This window comes from Mercenaria mercenaria, chromosome 4 (genome assembly GCF_021730395.1).
Source record: "Mercenaria mercenaria strain notata chromosome 4, MADL_Memer_1, whole genome shotgun sequence".
Classification (NCBI taxonomy): Eukaryota; Metazoa; Mollusca; class Bivalvia; order Venerida; family Veneridae; genus Mercenaria; species Mercenaria mercenaria.
The window spans coordinates 48,895,364-48,915,133 of record NC_069364.1 but is presented as its reverse complement, the minus strand read 5'-3'; the positions used below and the strand labels follow the sequence as shown (position 1 = coordinate 48,915,133).

Below are 19,770 nucleotides of genomic sequence, written 5' to 3'. Positions count from 1 at the left end.
CCCAGTTTCGAACTTTACCTAGATATCATCAAGGTGAACATTCTGACCAATTTTCATGAAGAGTATTGAAAAGTATGGCCTCTAGAGAGGCCACAAGGTTTTTCTGTTTTTAGACCTACTGACCTAGTTTTTGACCGCAGTTGACCCAGTTTCGAAATTGACCTAGATATCATCAAGATGAACATTCTGACCAACTTTCATAAAAATCCCATGACAAATGTGACCTCTAGAGTGGTCACAAGCAAAAGTTTAAGGACGGAGGAACGGACGAATGACGGAAGACGTGCGATCACAAAAGCTCACATTGTCACTTTGTGACAGGTGAGCTAAAAAAATATATCCCTGCCCTTTGGCACCCACGCTTTTTAACAAACAAATATGGCTTGAAGGAATTTGATAGAGGGTCATCCGATGAACATTTTTGTGAAATTATTTTGAAAACAGGGAAGCAGTTTCAGAGAATATTAATTTTGTGAAGTTTGCCACAAAGACAAAACTATCCCTGCCCTGTGGCAGCCATATTTTTTAGCAAATGAACATGGCTTGAAGGAATTTGGTAGAGGGTCACCCAATGAACATTGCTGTGAAATTATTTTGAAATCAGGCATATATGGTTTCAGAGTAAAATTTTAAATGTCCGTAAAGCCATATAGAGAAAACTAGCCCACTGGCTTAGTGGTTTAGTAAAAGATATTCTTTGAAGAAAATGTGGACAAGAAACAGACAAATGAGCTTATATATGGAAAATTATTCAGCTGTTACTTTACACAAAAAGTGGCCAAAACTGACTTTCAAAATTTAAGAACTACAGCAATGTATATTCAAGGACAAACGTCCAACACTAGAGCATTTTGTTAGCGCTATCAACCTAAGGGCAGTATTACAAAATATAATACACTTTATCACTGTGTTCTCGGGTCTTGTCCCTTTGAGGCTAAGAGCAATATTACATTGCATCAACTCTAAAACACAATGACATGGTATGGCACAAATATGACATGAAGGCATGTAAAGAGGAGGCAAAGGTATGATATTTATACAGCAATTTCTCATCATGTTCATGTGTGTTCACTTCATTCTGCCATGCAAACGTCCTTACCATCTAAATGCAAAATTACACTGTTTTTGCCTCCTAGCATTGTAATAAGGCTGATCAAACCACTAATCATCAAGACATTACTACATTTTACTTTTATTTGCTAAAATATGCTTTTATCATAACATAGTTGTACTACACAACGTTGGACTCACAATTACTGCAACAAGATTTTGGGTTTGGAAAACCTAACCTTGATCAATATTGAGAAAAGGCAGCATGTTATAAAATGATTTTTTCTAAAAATTAAATTCTGCATTTTAAGTAATTGTTCCAAATGTTTTTCATGTTATTTTTTGTAACATCTTTTTTTACCTTCTTTTTTAACTCTTTAGGTTAGATTGAAAGTTAAAAAAAATTCACGGACATGAATTTTCTTTTGAAAATTTACATTTTTTTGTAGAATATGACTTAAGATACCTTAAAGATAAAAAGTCCCTACAACTATTTTGCAAAAATAAAGAAATAAACACAAATTTTGTAACAGAAAATGTGAAGCAAACAGTAACAGAGTGACTACTAAAACATTTGTCATTTAAAATAACACAAATAAATCAGGGCTAATAGATTTGTGTTGCTACAATTAAACTATGAACCACTCATATTATTAGCTGATATTAAAGTGCAAGACGCTAAGCTTGCTTGCACAAAAATATATAGTCATTGCTGTGCCAATGACTAACTGTGAACCAGAGACCATCTGGCCACCTGTGAACAGAGACAATCTGGCCACCTGTGAACAGAGACTATGCAGCCACCTGTGAACAGAGATCATCTGGCCACCTGTGAACAGAGACAATCTGGGCACCTGTGAACAGTTACCTGTAAATAGAGATTATCAGACCACTGGTAAACTGAAACCTTTTAGCCACTGGTGAACAAAGATTATTTGGACACCTGAGAACAGAGAATGATTGAGTACAGGTGTACAGGGACCATTTGGCCACCTGTAAACACTGACCACCTGACCACATGGGAACACAGACCACCCGGCTACTATTGAACACAGACTGTCTGGCCACCTGTGAAAAAAGACTACTTGGTTCTTGAAACATACAGATTCATTGCTTATTTCAACATTTGTTTTGTCCTTTTAGTTTTAACCTGTGAACAAAATAAATAATAACTACTCTTCAGCTCTCCAAAGTCTGATCTTTACAGACATGTCTGACTTATCTTACTGGCTTGAAAACTTGTTCCAAGGAGCCGAAAAACAACTTGTGTTGTAAATAAAAATAATCCAATATTCAAAGAGTAATACCAATTTGTTTTTGTCTTTTCTAAACTACATTTATGTGTTCACAACTAAACACAATAATCAGTGCGCAATAGGTCATAGCAAAAATTTTAAAGATATATTATGCTCAAATTCATATTTGAAAAAAAATTGACAGTAATGACTGTACAGTAATATAAACATGTTTATATGTATCAACAATATCACTGTTAAGTTTAAAATACAACAAACTAATGAATGTAGAAGTAAACACAGTTTTAACATATAATGCCACTAAGGAACTGGAAGCTTTTTAGCATATTGTTGTCAAATTCTGACATTTAAGGTAGTGGACCAATAATGATAGTGGGCAATTTCTGTATGATTATGTAACATATTTAAGAAATAATTTATAGCAAAAGAGTGTTTTAACACTTATTTATGCCTGATGAGATTATAGGTTGGGCGTAATAATTTCAGGAGGGCATAGTGTATAAATAGTGTTAAAATATGGTTTTGGTATAAATTATTTCGATTCTAATATGCCCTCAATCTAAAACAGTAGATAAAATACAGTAGCACTCTTTCTTGGTCGCAACAAAAACATCGACATCACCGCACGTTAATGTGTTGTCATTCTAGCGTAAAAGTGTTTTAACAGAGAAAAGCATATTAGAATATATGCACTACAGCATTCTGCAGACATTAAAGTAGCTGAAAGTGCAAACGGCTTTCCATAACAAGAGCTGTCCATAAGACAGTATGTTCCACTATTCGGCGATATGATAGTAAAATGAATTTATACCCCAATAAGAGACCTCTTTTTTAAAAGGACGATAAACCAAGATATAAAACAACCCTACTACTCAGAGGGGTATAAGGTCAAGTATGGTAGGGGTTTAATTGAACATGAAAATAATTCCAAGTATAATAACTTGGTGACCTTGACCTTGGGTATAATGGGCCCAGCCCCTGCACATACTTTGATTGCATGATGGACAATGTTTATGTGAAGTTACAGTAAGATATAAGCAACAGTAACTAAGATATGACAGAAAAACAAAGGTTGCCGAAAAACTTTAACCTTAAAAATAACCTAAGTATAATACCTTAATGACCTTGATCTTGGGTATAATGGGCCCAGCCCCTGCACATACTTTGTTTGCATGCTGAACAATGTTACTGTAAAGTTACAGCAAGATATAAGAAAAAATAACAAAGGAAAACAAACGTTGCCGGAAAAACTTACCAAGAAAGCTCAGGCCTATGCCGTGGCGAGTAGAATAGCACCCCTATTCTCTGAATACTCACTGTGGAGCTAAAAACAGGAGAATGACGAAATTGCATACTGAGTATGTATTGATTGTGGCTCCACTACCTTTATTGTGAATGAAGCGTTACATACACAATTAATGTCTACATTTAGCTAAACCAAATATTTTCAATGAGGATTTTCTAGATTAATATCAATATCTAATGACATAATATTTTAGCAAAAAATGAGCATAACACATCTTTAAAAGCATCTTGGCACACAATTATATACATGTACAATAATAACAAAAACACCAAGCTGTCAAAATGGATTAGGCAAGAACATATAAAACTTTACTATTTCAACAAAAATAAGAACCAACAACATTTACTATTGCACTAGATGGGACTTAAATAATTTGAGCCATGCCATGAGAAAACCAACATAGTGGGTTTGCGACCAGCATGGATCCAGACGAGCCTGCGCATCCATGCAGTCTGGTCAGGATCCATGCTGTTCACTTTTAAAGCCTATTGGAATTGGAGACACTGTTAGCGAACAGTATGGATCCTGACCAGACAGCACGGATGCCCAGGCTGGTCTGGATCCATGCTGGTCGCAAACCCACTATGTTGATTTTCTCATGGCACTGCTCATTTATAGATTCTGTAAATATATAACAACTTATGTACAGTCAAAACAAATAAAAATGAAGACATCAGAACATAAAACACACTGGTGGGGAACAAAATTCTATCACAACACTAGAATGTATGTACAATTAACAACATTATAAACTGCATGTTTAATCAATTATTAAAAGAAATACCAACACGTTCTATCACATTTTGACAAACTAGAGGACCAAAATGGCCCCCAAAATGCTCACAATTTTTACAGAAGAGAACAGAAGATAACTTTTAACACAGGGAACACAATCTTATTTTATAAAAGCCCAAATTTGTTTTGAAAAATTGCCCTATGTACAAATTTGAGAGACTTTTTTTACTAAATACAACACCGAATTTGGTGGAATTGTTATGTTTTTATATTTCTTACCAAGGATATTGGTGGTATCCCTGTATCTGCTGAAGTGCACTATTCAAGTAAACTTACACAGAAAGATACATGAAAAGTTATACCGTCTCTTAAGAAGAACTGAATACATCAATTAACTTGAAATATTGCATTTCTAAACAAATCTATGTGAAACATCTTCCAGTATAAAAAAATGCTGATGTTTAAGGTGGAAAAAACAGTGAAAATGGAATCCCAAAAATGTCCATAAAATGGTCACAACATATATTAGCTTAAATATGTCCTTTTGATGTGGCAAAATACTAGGAACTAATATACAATGTCCCACAAATCCAACAGTTCTTTTGCAATAAATTAATTCCAATTCCTATAATGGATTAGCATGAATACAATATCTAACATAAACTAAATATGAGGTAATGATTCCTAAAAAAAGCAGTAATAAATAGCATAAAATAATAACAAATGTTTTGGCATTTTCTCCCTGCATATTGTGGCATTCATGCTGACTAAAGTGTGAAATCAAAGTGAACACATTTTCAAGTACATGTATTGAAGATTGCTAAATATATAGAAGTCACATCATGCAAAAGATTGCTTTAAGAACTGATGACCCTGCAGATTGCTAAAGACATAGGTACATACATGCCATAACTTTTCCGGACCTTTCCGGGATTCTGAGTTAAAATTTCCGGGATTTTTACCCTTTGTCCGGGACATATACCGTGACATTAGTATTCGTCTGTTTCATGCATAAATATCATAAAATTATATGCAGTTTCCGGAGATAAACATTGTTCCCTCGCTTAGGAATAATTTGTTGCAAATGTCGTCTAGCTTTCTAAGGGAGGTAAATAGGGTAATTTACGTCTATAATTCGGCACGTGAATTGGCTGCGTTCCCGAGGTGAACTGAATTGGGAGACTTGCTATATACGAAGAATTAACCTGGTCATCGTGATTTAGAATCCAGCTTATTTGGTATCTTTTTAAAGCTTAAAAGTTTACCTAATCATTAATAAAATGGAATCCTCAAAGGAATGAAATAAATCTTGTAGATAAAATCGATATAAAATATTTCGGGTTGGGTCAATTTTCAAGGATCGGCCGGCAAAGGCATTCAATAGTCAAAAGTTTAATTTAGAATATGTGTGACAATCAATCTACATTTTGAAAGATTACTCTTTAAAATAATTATCGTTTAATTGACCGTTATCAGCCATTTCTTCCAATCAAGGCTACATGTAGCTTCACCGTCTACGTGCTAACAACGAGATTTTTGGCTATTGTTCCTAATACTAAATTATCATAAAACTGTTATTGATTGCATAATTTTGTCGATTCATAATCAGGGTCATCAAAATAGCTGACTGTAAATTAATCTGGGTCATCAAAAGATCGCAGTGCGCAATATGAGTGTTGTTCGGAGCTAGCTTAACATGTGTCCCGCTCGAGGGCATGAAACTGATTATCGGATAATTAGGAATAAACAATGTGACACCGGTGACTGTTTATTGTGTTTTATTAATGTAAAATTCATATAGGCCAAAAAAAACTAGTTTGATGGGGGGTTATTTTTGTTTTTCTGTATTTTTAATTTTCCGGGACATTTCAACACTGTCCGGGACACCGGGACGAGTATGTGATTTCCGGGACAATCTCGGACAATCCGGGACGTATGACATGTATGCATAGGTATATGAGGCAAGTCATGAGAAAGAGGACTTAACCTAGTTACAACATAAGAATGTGAAAAAAGTGGGCTTTTACGTCTTTGTTACAAGTTTCTCCAAGACCACTAACTTTGTAGTACTAGTATGGAATGCTTTTTGTACAGAAAATCTAAGTTGCTTTAAAATAAGATAAAATATGCAAATAATTTACATGTAATTCAAATGTGTTTCTTTTTTTTTTCATGTAACAAACAACTTCCACAACCATGTACACATGTCTAAATTTTTTATAATAAAGTGTACAGAGCAACAAGAGGCATCTACAACAACACTTTGTTTTACCCGCTTCTTTCACTGGTAAAAAGATGGTTACCCTGTATCTTTCTGTTGGAGTTCAGTACATAATTTTGTCCATTTACAGCAAAAAATAAGTGGTCAAAAAAACAAATTAGTTATTGGTGTTTAGCCCTGCCCCACCCCCTCTCCCCTCACCACGGTTTATCATTCTGACCCCTGATATTTCTGACGAGTGAGACTAATAAAACCCAATAACAAATGACATATAACCCCTTTTGTTTTATGTCCTCCAAAAAGAAGCAAATGTAAAGAGAGATCATTAAAAACACAAACCAAAAACATCTTTAACAGCTCTATGCCATGTAAAACACAGTATTGCATTTTCTTTGCGTAACTTCTTACATAAAAATTTTATGCAATATGTTACTTCCAACACAAAAATTAAAATCATGAACAATCAAAACTTCTTTCTAAAGTATGTAAAAGATAAAGTTTGTGTAAGCAAAATGGATTTCTGGTTATAGATGATGTAATTCAGAGGAAAAAACCAACAACCTTTGCATCAATACTGATAAATCGGTTCTTCAAAATTGAGTGCCATAAATAAAATCAGTGCACGTCAAAGTCATGGGTGTTTACCTCTCTGTGTGTCAAAGTAAAAAATGTGTTGTTTTCAAAAGGGTATGACCTTGTGTTACAAAATTTAACAAAGACTTTAAAAAATGTATTTTAAGTTACATAATACTCTAAAAATGTATATAAAATGTATATGTCCTATTTACATGTACATGCATATATACAGGCTATAGCAAAACATTTAGCAAGAAACGAGTGCACAAAGTATCATATTCAAGTTGAAATTTGGACATCTCATAGTTAAATGCTCAGTCCTTGGATATTCAACATATCTAGTTTCAGCTTTACAAGTTTTACCCTCTTTAAATAAAGAATTTATTTTCAATTAATTATCATAATTACATCTGAACATGTACACTAACTACACAATCATGTTAAATGAATTCTCAGTTTTAATAAAGCCTCTATAAGTATAAGCTTCGACTTATTCATAGCTTTCAAATCGCATAATTATGCTTAAAGCCATCAATTATGTTCATTTTTGTACAATTTGTGTCAAATATCCACATAATTATAAATGTGTAAACTATTTTGCTACTTTTGGACCATTACTGCAATAACAATCAACCTAAGTGTTGTTGTTTTTTTCATTTTTGACTCAAGAAAAAAATTTCATACACATAGATGAGATTCTTTGATCACAAAAATAAGTGAAAATTTCACTTTTTGCTTGGGTATTCATTTCAAGGTCCAAAATCCAAGAATACTATTCCCCAATAAGTGACATTGATTTTCCCTCCATATATCATTTACAGTATTAAACATCAAAAGCATATATTTTTGTGTGATTGTATACCATCATCATATATATTATGCTTATCACAGACCAAAAACGTTTGGCTTTGGAAACCATTTAAAATCAGCATTCCTCCATACAAATATCAAACTTTCAAACTTCTATTTATAGATATCAAATATCAATATCATAATTCAATAATATTCAAGTTTATATTGAATTTTCAAATGCTAAATACTGAAAAAATTCTAAATTTCCAAATTTTTTTACATAGATGTAGAGTTGTGCCCCTTTAAAAAAAATAAACATCTATACTCTAGTCTACTTTCAAATCAAATGAAAATTGATCCAAATACTAACCAACACAATATCTATCTAATGAACTAATCAGATCCCTTCTCCAGCTATTAAGTATGTTCTAAAAATTCAAACCTATCATAATTAGCATACTACCGTAAGCAAACCATTAGACTAAGAGTCAAAATCAAACTACCAGTATCTAGAATTATTCAAATAAAAGAACCATGATTGCCCAGAACTCCCCCTTGAACAATAACTTTTTTTTTGGACTGGACTTATTGTCTATATTATGAACCTTTCATGATGCATGTCTTTCATAATGTCCTTAGTAAAATACTGCAGTGTCTCACCTTGATAAGGATTGGTACCATAGGATTCAAACATAGCTGTCCATTATTTGGTCTTGCACTTGTTTTGATCACTTTTTGCAAAAAAAGAGTGGTGAGAAACATTTCAGTAAGTTTGGTGGAAATCTAATGAAAGAGGTGGGCCATAATGGGTTTGAATCACTAACATGACAAATGTATAAATTTTCTCTCCATCTTATAACATTATTGCATCAGCAACTTTTCCATTGTTTTCATACTATGATCTTCATTTTAATATAACATAAATCATTTTAAAGTAAATTTCAAATTCAAATACATTTTAAATAAGAGGGTCATTATGACCCTGGATCACTCACCTGAGTAATATGAGCCACATGTTTTAAATGTCAAACTGATGATTTTTAGAAATTTTTTAGAAGATTTTCCGATGTACAATCAAGTAACCCCTGGGGCGAGGCCAATTTTACCCCGGGGGTCATGATTTGAACAAATTTTGTAGAGGTCCACTAGGCAATGCTACATGTGAAATATCTAAGGTCTAGGCCTTCTGGTTTATTTATAGAAAATTCTGAAGATTTTTCTATATACAATCAAGTAACCCCATGGGGCGAGGTCAATTTGACCCCGGGGGTCATGATTTGAACAAATTTTGTAGAGGTCCACTAGGCAATGCTACATGTGAAATATCTAAGATCTAGGTCTTCTGGTTTATTTTTAGAAAATTTTTGAAGAATTTCGTATGTAAAATCAAGTGTCCCCTGGGGTGGGGTCAATTTTGACCCCGGGGGTCATGTTTGAAATTTTTTTGTTGAGGTCCACTAGGCAATGCTACATGTGAAATATCTAAGCTCTAGGCCTTTTGGTTTATTTTTAGAAAATTTTGAAGATTTTCTATGTACAATCAAGTAACCCCATGGGGCGGGGGCAATTTGACCCCGGGGGTCATGATTTGAACAAATTTTGTAGAAGTCTACTAGGCAATGCTACATGTGAAATATCTAAGCTCTAGGCCTTCTGGTTTATTTTAAGAAAGTTTTTGAAGATTTTCCTACGTAAAATCAAGTGACCCCTGGGGCGGGGTCAATTTTGTCCACAGGGGTCATGTTTTGAACAAATTTTGTAGAGGTCCATTAGGCAATGCTTCGTGTAAAATATCTAAGCTCTAGGCCTTCTGGTTTATTTTTAGAAAATTTTTGAAGATTTTCCTATGTTAAATCAAGTGACCCCTCGGGCGGGGTCATGATTTGAACATATTTTGTAGAGGTCCACTAGGCAATGCTACATGTGAAATATCTAAGCTCTAGGCCTTCTGGTTTATTTTAAGAAAATTTTTGAAGATTTTCCTATATGTAAAATCAAGTGACCCCTGGAGCGGGGTCAATTTTGACTCTGGGGGTCATGATTTGAACATATTTTGTAGAGGTCCACTAGGCAATGCTACATGTGAAATATCTAAGCTCTAGGCCTTCTGGTTTATTTTAAGAAAATTTTTGAAGATTTTCCTATGTAAAATCAAGTGACCCCTGGGGCGGGGTCAATTTAGACCCCGGGGTCATGATTTGAACAACTTTAGTGGGGGTCCACTAGGCAATGCTACATGTCAAATATCTAAGCTCTAGGGCTTCTGGTTTTTGAGAAGAAGATTTTTTAAGATTTTCCTATGTAAAATCAGCTGACCCCTGGGGCGGGGTCAATTTTGACCCCGGGGTCATGATTTGAACAAATTTGGTAGAGGTCCACTAGGCAATGCTTCACACCAAATACCTAAGTTCTAGGGCTTCTGGTTTTTGAGAAGAAGATTTTTAAAAATTTTCCTTTTGGTTGCCATGGCAACCAGAGTTCTGCATGGAATTCAATACTTTGAACAATTTTGAAAGGGGGCCATCAAAGGATCATTCCTGTGAAGTTTGGTGTAATTCTGCCCAGTGGTTTTCAAGAAGAAGATTTTTTTAGAAATTGTTGACGGACGACGCACTACGCACGATGGATGACGCACTACGCACGACAGACATCAAGCGGTCACAATAGCTCACCTTGTCACTTCGTGACAGGTGAGCTAAAAATGGTAACATTTTAAAACCTTTAGTAATAAATTTTGATTAGACGAGTTAAGCCTTTTATCATTATATACAGGTTTTACTTTGCTCTTTTGTACAGAAAAGCAGCTGTGGACAGCTGATAAAAAAGTATACTGTAAATCAATAATTTTCAAGGGGGCTTATATTTGTGGATTTCCTGCTTTAGATAATCCAAAAAATCAAATCTCAATGAACAAGTAAAATTCCCATACACAAATTCATATCCCCACAAAAAAAAAGCAATTATGGCCAAAATCACAAAATATTGTGCCCACAAAATTAAAATAATTCACAGTAACTTTTTAACTAACAACACGTCTGTTGTAAAATATTCAGTTTACTTTAACTCTCATACTGGCAAGCTTGTATCCATTCAGTGAAACTCTTGAACTACACCAAGCAAAAAAACAAGATAAACAGTTGATAAATATTCAACCGGATTTCTTCTGATCTTCCATCGTCATCACAGAGACTTTCTCTAAGTGTTCCACTTTTATTAGCATCATCACAGATAGTGTGCCATACCAAAACTATGCTTGTGTATGACACTGTTTCAGTTTCAGTTCAAACAGCTGAACAGTTAGAGCTACAAAGCTACAAAGCTAACCTAATCACTGTCGTATTTGCCTACAGCATTCGGCCGCACCCGTGTTAGCCCTATACTCTCTGTATCAGATCTGAAAACAATTCATAAAATGTTAGAACATATCAGACAAGGAATTTAGAGAACTCAATGTCTGGACAATCAATTCTGTACAAAAGAAATTAACAAACATTAATGACAAGTGACAGACAGAAGTCCCCTACCAGTAATAAAAATTTTTTTACTTGATCTTGACCTTTGACCAAAACCATGGGTCATGAGTATGACACTTAGTCTAATCAGGTGGAACATTTCTGTGTAGTACTAAAATAATCTTCAATGTAATTAAGAGTAATGGAGCAGAAACAAATTTTTACTTGACCTTGATCATTACCGACAAGCATAGATCATGCGTTGACACATTGTCTCATCATGGGGAATGTTTGTGTGCAACACTAAGATAATCCATAAATGCATATAAATGTTATGGAAAAGAAACAATTTTCCCTTGACCTTCAATAGTGACCTTGTCCTTTGACCTACAAGCATAAGTCATGTACTTGCACAATCTACATATTGCCCTCTATATACATACCAAGATTTATGAAACTGGCTTGAATACTTTTCAAGTTACCGCTTGATCCAGATTTGCGGATGAACAGAAGACGGACAGAGGGCATTCCTACTGTCCCCTCCAATGTTCCACGTGTAGGGGACTAAAAGTACGGAAGAGAAAAATCTCTGCAACCACCAGCTAATTTTTTCTTCCACTAGGTATGAAGTATCTCTGTGAGCTGCTATCATATAGTGAGTTTTTGCCTTAAACAGTTAAGAAAGCTCAAATGTTCTTTCTAAATCCATTGTGAAAATTGATTGTAACCTTAAAAGGTAGTTGGACTGTTTTCTGATATGAAAGAATCTAGTCTTGTCAAGGCCTGAACTCTCAACTTTGAAGGGCAAGAGAATCGGAAAATGTAATCTCTTGGCCATGGAGCTAGGCTCCATCACTTAATAAAACGTAATGGCTGTGGTTCTACTGAAGTCTATACCTACCCATAATGCACCTCTTCATCAGAATCATTCAACATTGAAAGACCAGGGTTGTCCTTGAAATGAGTTTCTGTAAAAGAGAAAAGATGTATGTCTGTTCTGGATTTAGCACCATTTTTCAACAGTTGTTAAGGTATGAAACAAAGGGCAGTTAATATAACCAGTGTTCCTGCATTCTGTACCTATTTATACAAATGTCCATGGCAGTGGCCTCCCCTTACAGTAATTCATGAGACCTCAGATATCACGTACATTTTAGCAGAATTTTGATGAATCTACTTCTACGTTTGATTTTCAGTACAAGTTATTTTATTTAAACGTATTTTCTAGCGAAAAAAAAGACTAGAATTTCTTGGCAATTGTCTCATGATTGTCACAGGAACATGGTATTTTGTGACAGCACGGAGATTGATGAGTTACTATGCGAGGAAATTACTATGGAGACTATGGTAAGAATCAAATAAAAAAACTGTAAGTCAATTTTTAATCATTTGAAGCATCTTCATTTTTCATGAAAAAAAAAATATTTGAGCCATGCCATGAGAAAACCAACATAGTGCGTTTGCAACCAGCAAGGATCCAGACCAGCCTGCACATCCGCACAGTCTGGTCAGGATCCATGCTGTTTGCTTTCAAAGCCTATTGCAATTAGAGAAACCATTTGTGAACAGCATGGATCCTGACCAAACTGCCCGGATGCACGGGCTGGTCTGGATCCATGCTGGTCGCAAACGCACTATATGTTGGTTTTTTCATGGTGTGGCTCATTTCACTTGATAGGTGTTTTTCATAGTATATAAGGTGACAATATATTTCTTTTAAATTCCTTCAGCGTAAAAGACAAGCCGTTTAACTTTCTTCTTTGGATAACAGTGTGTGTATTTTATTTGTGTTTATAGTTTATATGACAACTTTCCAGCTTTTTATGGTTAAGGAAGACCACAGGTGCCCCACCTGGCAACATTTTAGGCATGGTCTGTCACATAGGTAGAACCACCAACCTAGCATAAGCCAACTGGTTGGCTTCATCTACACCAGAAGCAAGGTTTTGAACTTGCAGCAGTGAGTGGCAAGGGATTCAAAGTCAGCAGCCTTAACCACTCTACTACAGAGGCCCCATATGGAAGGTTGAAGATTAAACTAAAATACCCTAAAAAGACTTACCAAATACTGCATTCGGTGACGGAGAGTATACAAATGCCATTGTATACATATATGTGTTCAACAGTCCATAAAATGCTACAAATTCTGCCGAATTCTCATAATGGGTAGATAACTCCGCAACAAAATTGTCTTGCAAAGCGGCACGCCCAAACCGTAATACTGTGATTGTTATGCTTATAGATAACACTATCAACATTAGAAATGTCATGAACTTCAACCGTAAATCTGAAAACAAGAGAATATCTTGTAGGCATTGCTGTTTACTTTAATAGTGCCTGAAAAAATTACTGTTACTTCTAATCAAACCTCTTTTTGCATAAACTTAAAAGTGGACAAAATGGAATCATATTTCTTTTATGAAAGTTTCATTAAAACATTTCAAATACGTATTTCATTCCTTTCTTTTAGACAGTAAAACAATGGCTATGTACCTTTAAATACCACAAAAAATATTTTCTGTACAGTGTGGCAAGCTTTTTTTTTCTTCTAAAATACTTATGGTAACTTTAAGGTATTGGTAAAATGCCTCACCAATGTGGCCATAACAACTAAAAGACATAAATAAATCAAAACTATGACTGTTATAATTTATTGGTTTTTTATTGGTTTAACCTCGGGCAGACAAAACTGAGGACATGTGTTGATTTTCCAGCTTTTTCTACATCATCCAAAGTGGAGTTTCAAATCACAGCTGTGAGAGACAAGTGGTTGGAAGTCAACAACCTAAACCACATGACAACAGAAAAAGTAATTAACCATTTGCCTGCTGGAGGCAAGTGATTTTGCCTTTAGGACCAGTGCAGACCAAGATCAGCCAGTACATCCATGCAGGCTGATCATGGTCTGCACTGTTCTCTATTCAGTTAATAAATTTTCAGTAAACACCCCTTTGAATCATAAGTGGTACTGCCCAAACTGAATGATAGACCAGTCCATTTTAGAAATTTAGCAGGGTAAAGGTTAAAAAGAACTTGAGTGAAGTATTTACCAAAGTATGGCATGGATCTAAGCTCAGCATATGCTCTGACCAACAAATACAGCAGGTACAGCAGATATAAACCTCCAACTATGAAGAAAAATATCTTAAATCCCTGAAAAAGAAAAATAATATATATATTTTGTAAGAGAATGCAAATGCATCTCTATATGAATTTCATATTTTGTGAGAGTCAAATTTAGACATATCTAACCCTCCAAAAAACTCATAGCAAATGGTAGTTCATGATGTACTGATAATTTGACATTTTCATGAGGTGTTTTTTGCACATTCCGTAGCTGTTTGTCTTTTTCAAAAAAATAAATACGCCCAAAGGTGCTGTTATATATATATATATATATACATAGTTCTCAACTTTACAAACTGGCAATATACTGCAAAATCATTAATATGCATTGGGGACTAATTTTCGTGGTAAAGTCAATCCACAAAATTTAATTCCAACAAACAACTAAAATTCCCATTCATTTTATGTTCAAAAGTTGAAATCCACAAATTCATATCCCCACGAAATTGCCGTTTTGACCAAAACCACGAAATTTCATGTCCATGAAATTAAATGATTTCACAGTAACACAAATATCCTAATACGCATACCAATTCTGACTTCAAATATGGCAAACTTTTAGACTTAGTAAACAATCAGACTCTTATAACTACTCAAAATCAGACATTTGCAGTACCATGTCTCAGTCAGTATACAGGATTTTGCTTCTCATATTACAGAAAAATACTTTACAAAAGTGACCATGGAGACAGACGCTCCCCGCCACAGCAAATGTCAAAACCTCAGATTGAAATATTTGAAATTGAGGTTTCTAACAAAGCAATTTATATCAAATATAAAAAGTTATTAGACTATTATGCCCATAAAAAGATCAAAGATGTGAAGTCTACTACATAAATATGCATTTATTAATTCTAGAAAACACAATTTGTCTACTTTGAAATCATGTAGAGTCCTGTACCTACTACAAAGTTACTTGTGTGTGGGTAGCAATATGTATGGTCCTGAACCTACCAAAAGGCACTTGTGTCAAACCTTAAGTACACCTGTTGGATCCTGTATCTACCCTACAGTTACTTCTGCCAAACTTGTAAAAGTATGTAGTGTCCTGTACCTACCATAAAGTTACTTGTGTCAAGCCTGTAGAAGTATGTAGGGTCTTGTAGCTCATTGTACTCCTGCCAAGAAGCCAAAGTGACTGCAGATATCCAAATTAAACCAACAATTAATATCTTGGGTGAATAAAACTTCCAAAATCTTCTGTCAGTCTGAAATAAGAAAGAGAAACTATTCCAGCAAACTATTAATCAGTATCTATCACTAGCCAGGATGCATGACACTTTTCTACTAAACACCTGATAGTAAAATAGCAGCACCACACTGTAAAGAGTTTTACCATATTTTCTTCAACTGCAACAACTACAAACAATTTCAATGACACAATGACAAACTTTATGTTCTGGGAAAAATCTAGAACAAGAATAATGTCAACATTGAATGACACATTCCCCCTGAAAATGCTTGAAAAAAAAAATATATGAAGTCCAAAAATGTGGTTAAATTCAACAAAAACAATCTGTCATGATGAAGTCCAAAACATATACAGATATGCACTTCATGTTTATGAAATGTACCAAGTTTCAGTTAAATTTTATCAAAATTGTAGGAGTTCAGTACACAAGGTACTAGTAGATGTAATATTGTAAATTCCAAAGAAGGGGCATAACTTGAGCAAAAGTCATCAGAAATTAAAATCCTAAAGAAGGTACATTTTCACTTCATGTTGATGATATACACCAAATTTCATATGAAATGAATGAAAACTGTTGAGAGTTAAGTATATAAATGTGACAGATGGATAGAGAGAATAACTGATGAATGCACTGTTGAATCACTATATGCCTCCAAGGTCTTCGACACCAGGGATTATAAAAACTTAATATCCTGTATATCAACTCACCTGTCTAACTCCATGGTATATACACAACCAGAAAAGTAACAAGCCACAGAGAAATGATGCTTGGAAAACTCCATCAAGCATCCCAGGTACCCAACTATCCACAAGAAAAGTTAGCGGAAATATTGGATCTGAAATGTTTATATCATATAAATGTTTTTATCATATATCAAATAACATGAACACAAGAAAAACCCTAAATATCTAGAATTTTTCCAAGACTGAGATTTTTTTAGATTTTTTATTAAATCAACACTTGTAATAAAATTTTGGTCCTGCAAAATATAAGAAGCTTCCACAGTACAGATGTATTACCAGCAAGGTCAATTTGATAATTTTACGTCATTATCTAACCTTTACCCTGCTAAATTTCTAAAATGGACTGGTCTGTTATCCAACTGGGCAGTCTCACTTATTTTTTTAAAGGGGTGCTCACTGAAAATGTACTGACTGAACAGCGAGCAGTGCAGACCATGATCAGCCTGTACCATACTTGGTCTGCACTGGTCACAAAGGCAGAATCACTTGCCGCCAGCAGGCTTATGGTTAAAGCCTGTATTTCATATCAATGTCAACTCAATTGTGAAGGTAACTAAACCTGCGATGCTGACTCCCACAATAACTTCTGGACTCATATCCTCTTTTTTTTTTCTTTTTCTTTTTTCTTGTTTTTGCTGGATTTACCGTCACACCAATACAATTATAGTTCATATGGCAACTTCCCAGCTTTGATAGTGGAGTAAGACCCCAGGTGCTCCTCCAGGCCTTATTTCATCACAAGTGGGCTACTGGGTAGAACTACCAACCTTCCATAAATCAGTGGAACGGCCCCCTCACATGAAGAGCTTTATACGCTAGACAAGGTTCAAACCCATATCAGAGAGGGGCAAGTGATTTGAAGCCAGCAACTTTAACAATTCGACCACAGAGACCTCTTCATTATCCTCTACATGTAAAGTTAAATCAAATCAAATTCGAACCTTTTGAGTCTTTTGGGCTCTAAACATTATATAGATACATTCAAATTTTGTTTGTGTGAACACGATCGGCTAGGCAAAACTATTTTGAGTTACAGGTAGTTTGAGCATTGGAACAAAATACATTATATAGGAATTCTACCATGACCCGAGCATTAGTTCCAGCAAAGGGAGATGTTTGAACTAACAGAGTTCAAGCGACCGAAATTTGACTGTATGCACAAAGAATAAAGTATTACCATCATATAGAAGAAGAAGTGGCATAAGCACTGACATCCATTTTTGTTCTATAGACCAGTCTCTTATTGAAAACTTTCTCAATGAATGAGCAAATGAACACTGAAATATATAATATAATCAGAATGGAACAAACAAATATATACATGTACATGTATAATATCAATACAAATCATTTATAATTGGTTCCTTTCTGCAGTGTTTTATTTTTGCTAATATATGCAATGGTTTAACTTTTGCTACTGAATATTCACACTGGTGTTTAATTTTTGCTAATATTAGTGTTGGTGTTTGATTTTTGCTATTATCTGCAATGGTGTTTGATTTTTGCATTTATCTGCAATGGTGTTTGATTTTTGCTATTATCTGCAATGGTTTCATTCCTGATTATATTTGGGATGATTTCATTTTTTGGAATATTCCAGACCATTTTATTTTTGTTCATACTCACAAATTGAGCAAAACATAGATTTAACCCTTACCATGCTAAATTTCTATAATGGACTGGTCCATCTTCCAATTTGGGCAGTACCATATATCATTTGAAGGGGTGTTTACTAAAAATTTACTGACTGAATAGCGAACAGTGTAGACCATGATCAGACTGCACGGATGTGCAGGCTGATCTTGGTCTGCACTGGTCGCAAAGGCAGAATCACTTGCCGCCAGCAAGCTAAGGGTTAAAACACTTGTTAACATGAATTGGCTTATTACTCAACGTTAAAACCAGGTTAAAATCTTAAATTTTTAAAATCCCAAATATGCAAAATAAAACTGACATAGAATTACTTCATCTACAGCCAGAAAGAAGGTTGACCTTTAATACTTTTACACAAACATGTTTATATTTTTATTTATATAATTATGTTAAAAATAATTCAGTGACAAAATTCAAAATATGCCTATTCTAGTAAATAAGAATGATTATTAAGCATTACGTAATCTAGAACCTCGTATACTTGTGATTTATAAGATGCAGTGTATTTTTTTTATTTATCTGACATCTTTGCATATGCTAATTACTGCCAAAAGGTTTTTTTCTCAAATTAGTAGATTAAAGTTTCTATTTCTTTAGTAAGACATTCTTTCTGATTCAATGCATATATTTCATTGAACTCTATGTATGTATGTGAAATATATCTGGTGCTTTAGTAACAATTATTTTACAATCTTACCGTAGCTATAAATGTGAAGACAAGAAAAGAAAACCTCAACCAAATCTCTAGCTTTGTAAATGCTGTGTTGTAGCTTTTGAACTGAAATGATATAAAATTACAAAAACATTTCAACAATATGTATGGCATAGATCTATATGACAGTGGATGATTAGATCTCTACTCTATTTTAAGCTCTCTTGTCTTTCCTTCTGGATTGACAAAAAGTTTTTTCTCAAGATTTTAGGCTTGAATCAGAGTGCATATTATACATGGGTATTTACGGTATATTTCGCTATTGTTTTATTAATTATACTTGTTACCTGTATCAAGTGATAAAACAAATTTAAATGAAAACTTTTTAATGACAAGAAAGCTGATTATCAAATAAGTTTCATGAAAATCCTTCCAGCTGTCAGGAAGATATTGGACAGACATACATTTAAGCTATTTGATATTTGGCCTCTAAATGAGACCTTGAACTTGAAATTAGTGACCTAGGTTATGCACTACGCATGTCATCTGGATGAGGTTTACAAATAATCCTAATCTCATGGAATTCATGGTAATGTTTAGACAGTATCAAGCTGACACAATTACCTGCATTTGATCTTCCACCACAAAGTGTGACCTTCACCTAGCGACCTGGGTCATGTGCTCTGCACATCATCTTGATGAGATAAGCTAGTTTTTGAAAATCTATCAAGCAGTTTGGACAATATGGAATGGACATATTTTAATATTGACCTCTAAGTTTGACCTTGACCTTGAAACTAGTGATCTTGGTTGTGCATGAGGTAAACAACTGAAGCTGGTTTATAAAAAATCTTCAGAATGCTTGAGACAATAGGGAGCTTACACAAAGTTAAGCTATTAGACTTCCAAGTGTGACCTTGACCTTTGACCTGGTGATCTGGGTTGTGTGCTCTGCACATGGTCTAGATGAGGTGTGATGTGATCCCAGTTTATACAAATCTTCCCAGCAGTTAAG

The 19,770-nt window shown here is 34.5% G+C and overlaps 1 protein-coding gene across 2 annotated transcripts in view; it reads right to left on the bottom strand.

Annotated features, from left to right (window-relative positions):
- Window positions 1-3,653: 3,653 nt before the first annotated feature.
- Window positions 3,654-19,770, bottom strand: part of LOC123551621 (transmembrane protein 181-like) — a 43,417-nt gene continuing 27,300 nt past the window's right edge. For both annotated transcript variants that reach the window (XM_053541100.1, XM_053541101.1), the window contains exons 7-14: window positions 18,801-18,881; window positions 17,628-17,727; window positions 16,415-16,542; window positions 15,573-15,722; window positions 14,439-14,541; window positions 13,451-13,675; window positions 12,290-12,356; window positions 3,654-11,330 (exon numbers count right to left, since the gene is read on the bottom strand). In XM_053541100.1, the coding sequence (XP_053397075.1) occupies window positions 11,261-11,330; window positions 12,290-12,356; window positions 13,451-13,675; window positions 14,439-14,541; window positions 15,573-15,722; window positions 16,415-16,542; window positions 17,628-17,727; window positions 18,801-18,881 (924 nt within the window). In that variant the 3' untranslated portion in view covers window positions 3,654-11,260. The remainder of the gene's footprint in view (window positions 11,331-12,289; window positions 12,357-13,450; window positions 13,676-14,438; window positions 14,542-15,572; window positions 15,723-16,414; window positions 16,543-17,627; window positions 17,728-18,800; window positions 18,882-19,770) is intronic.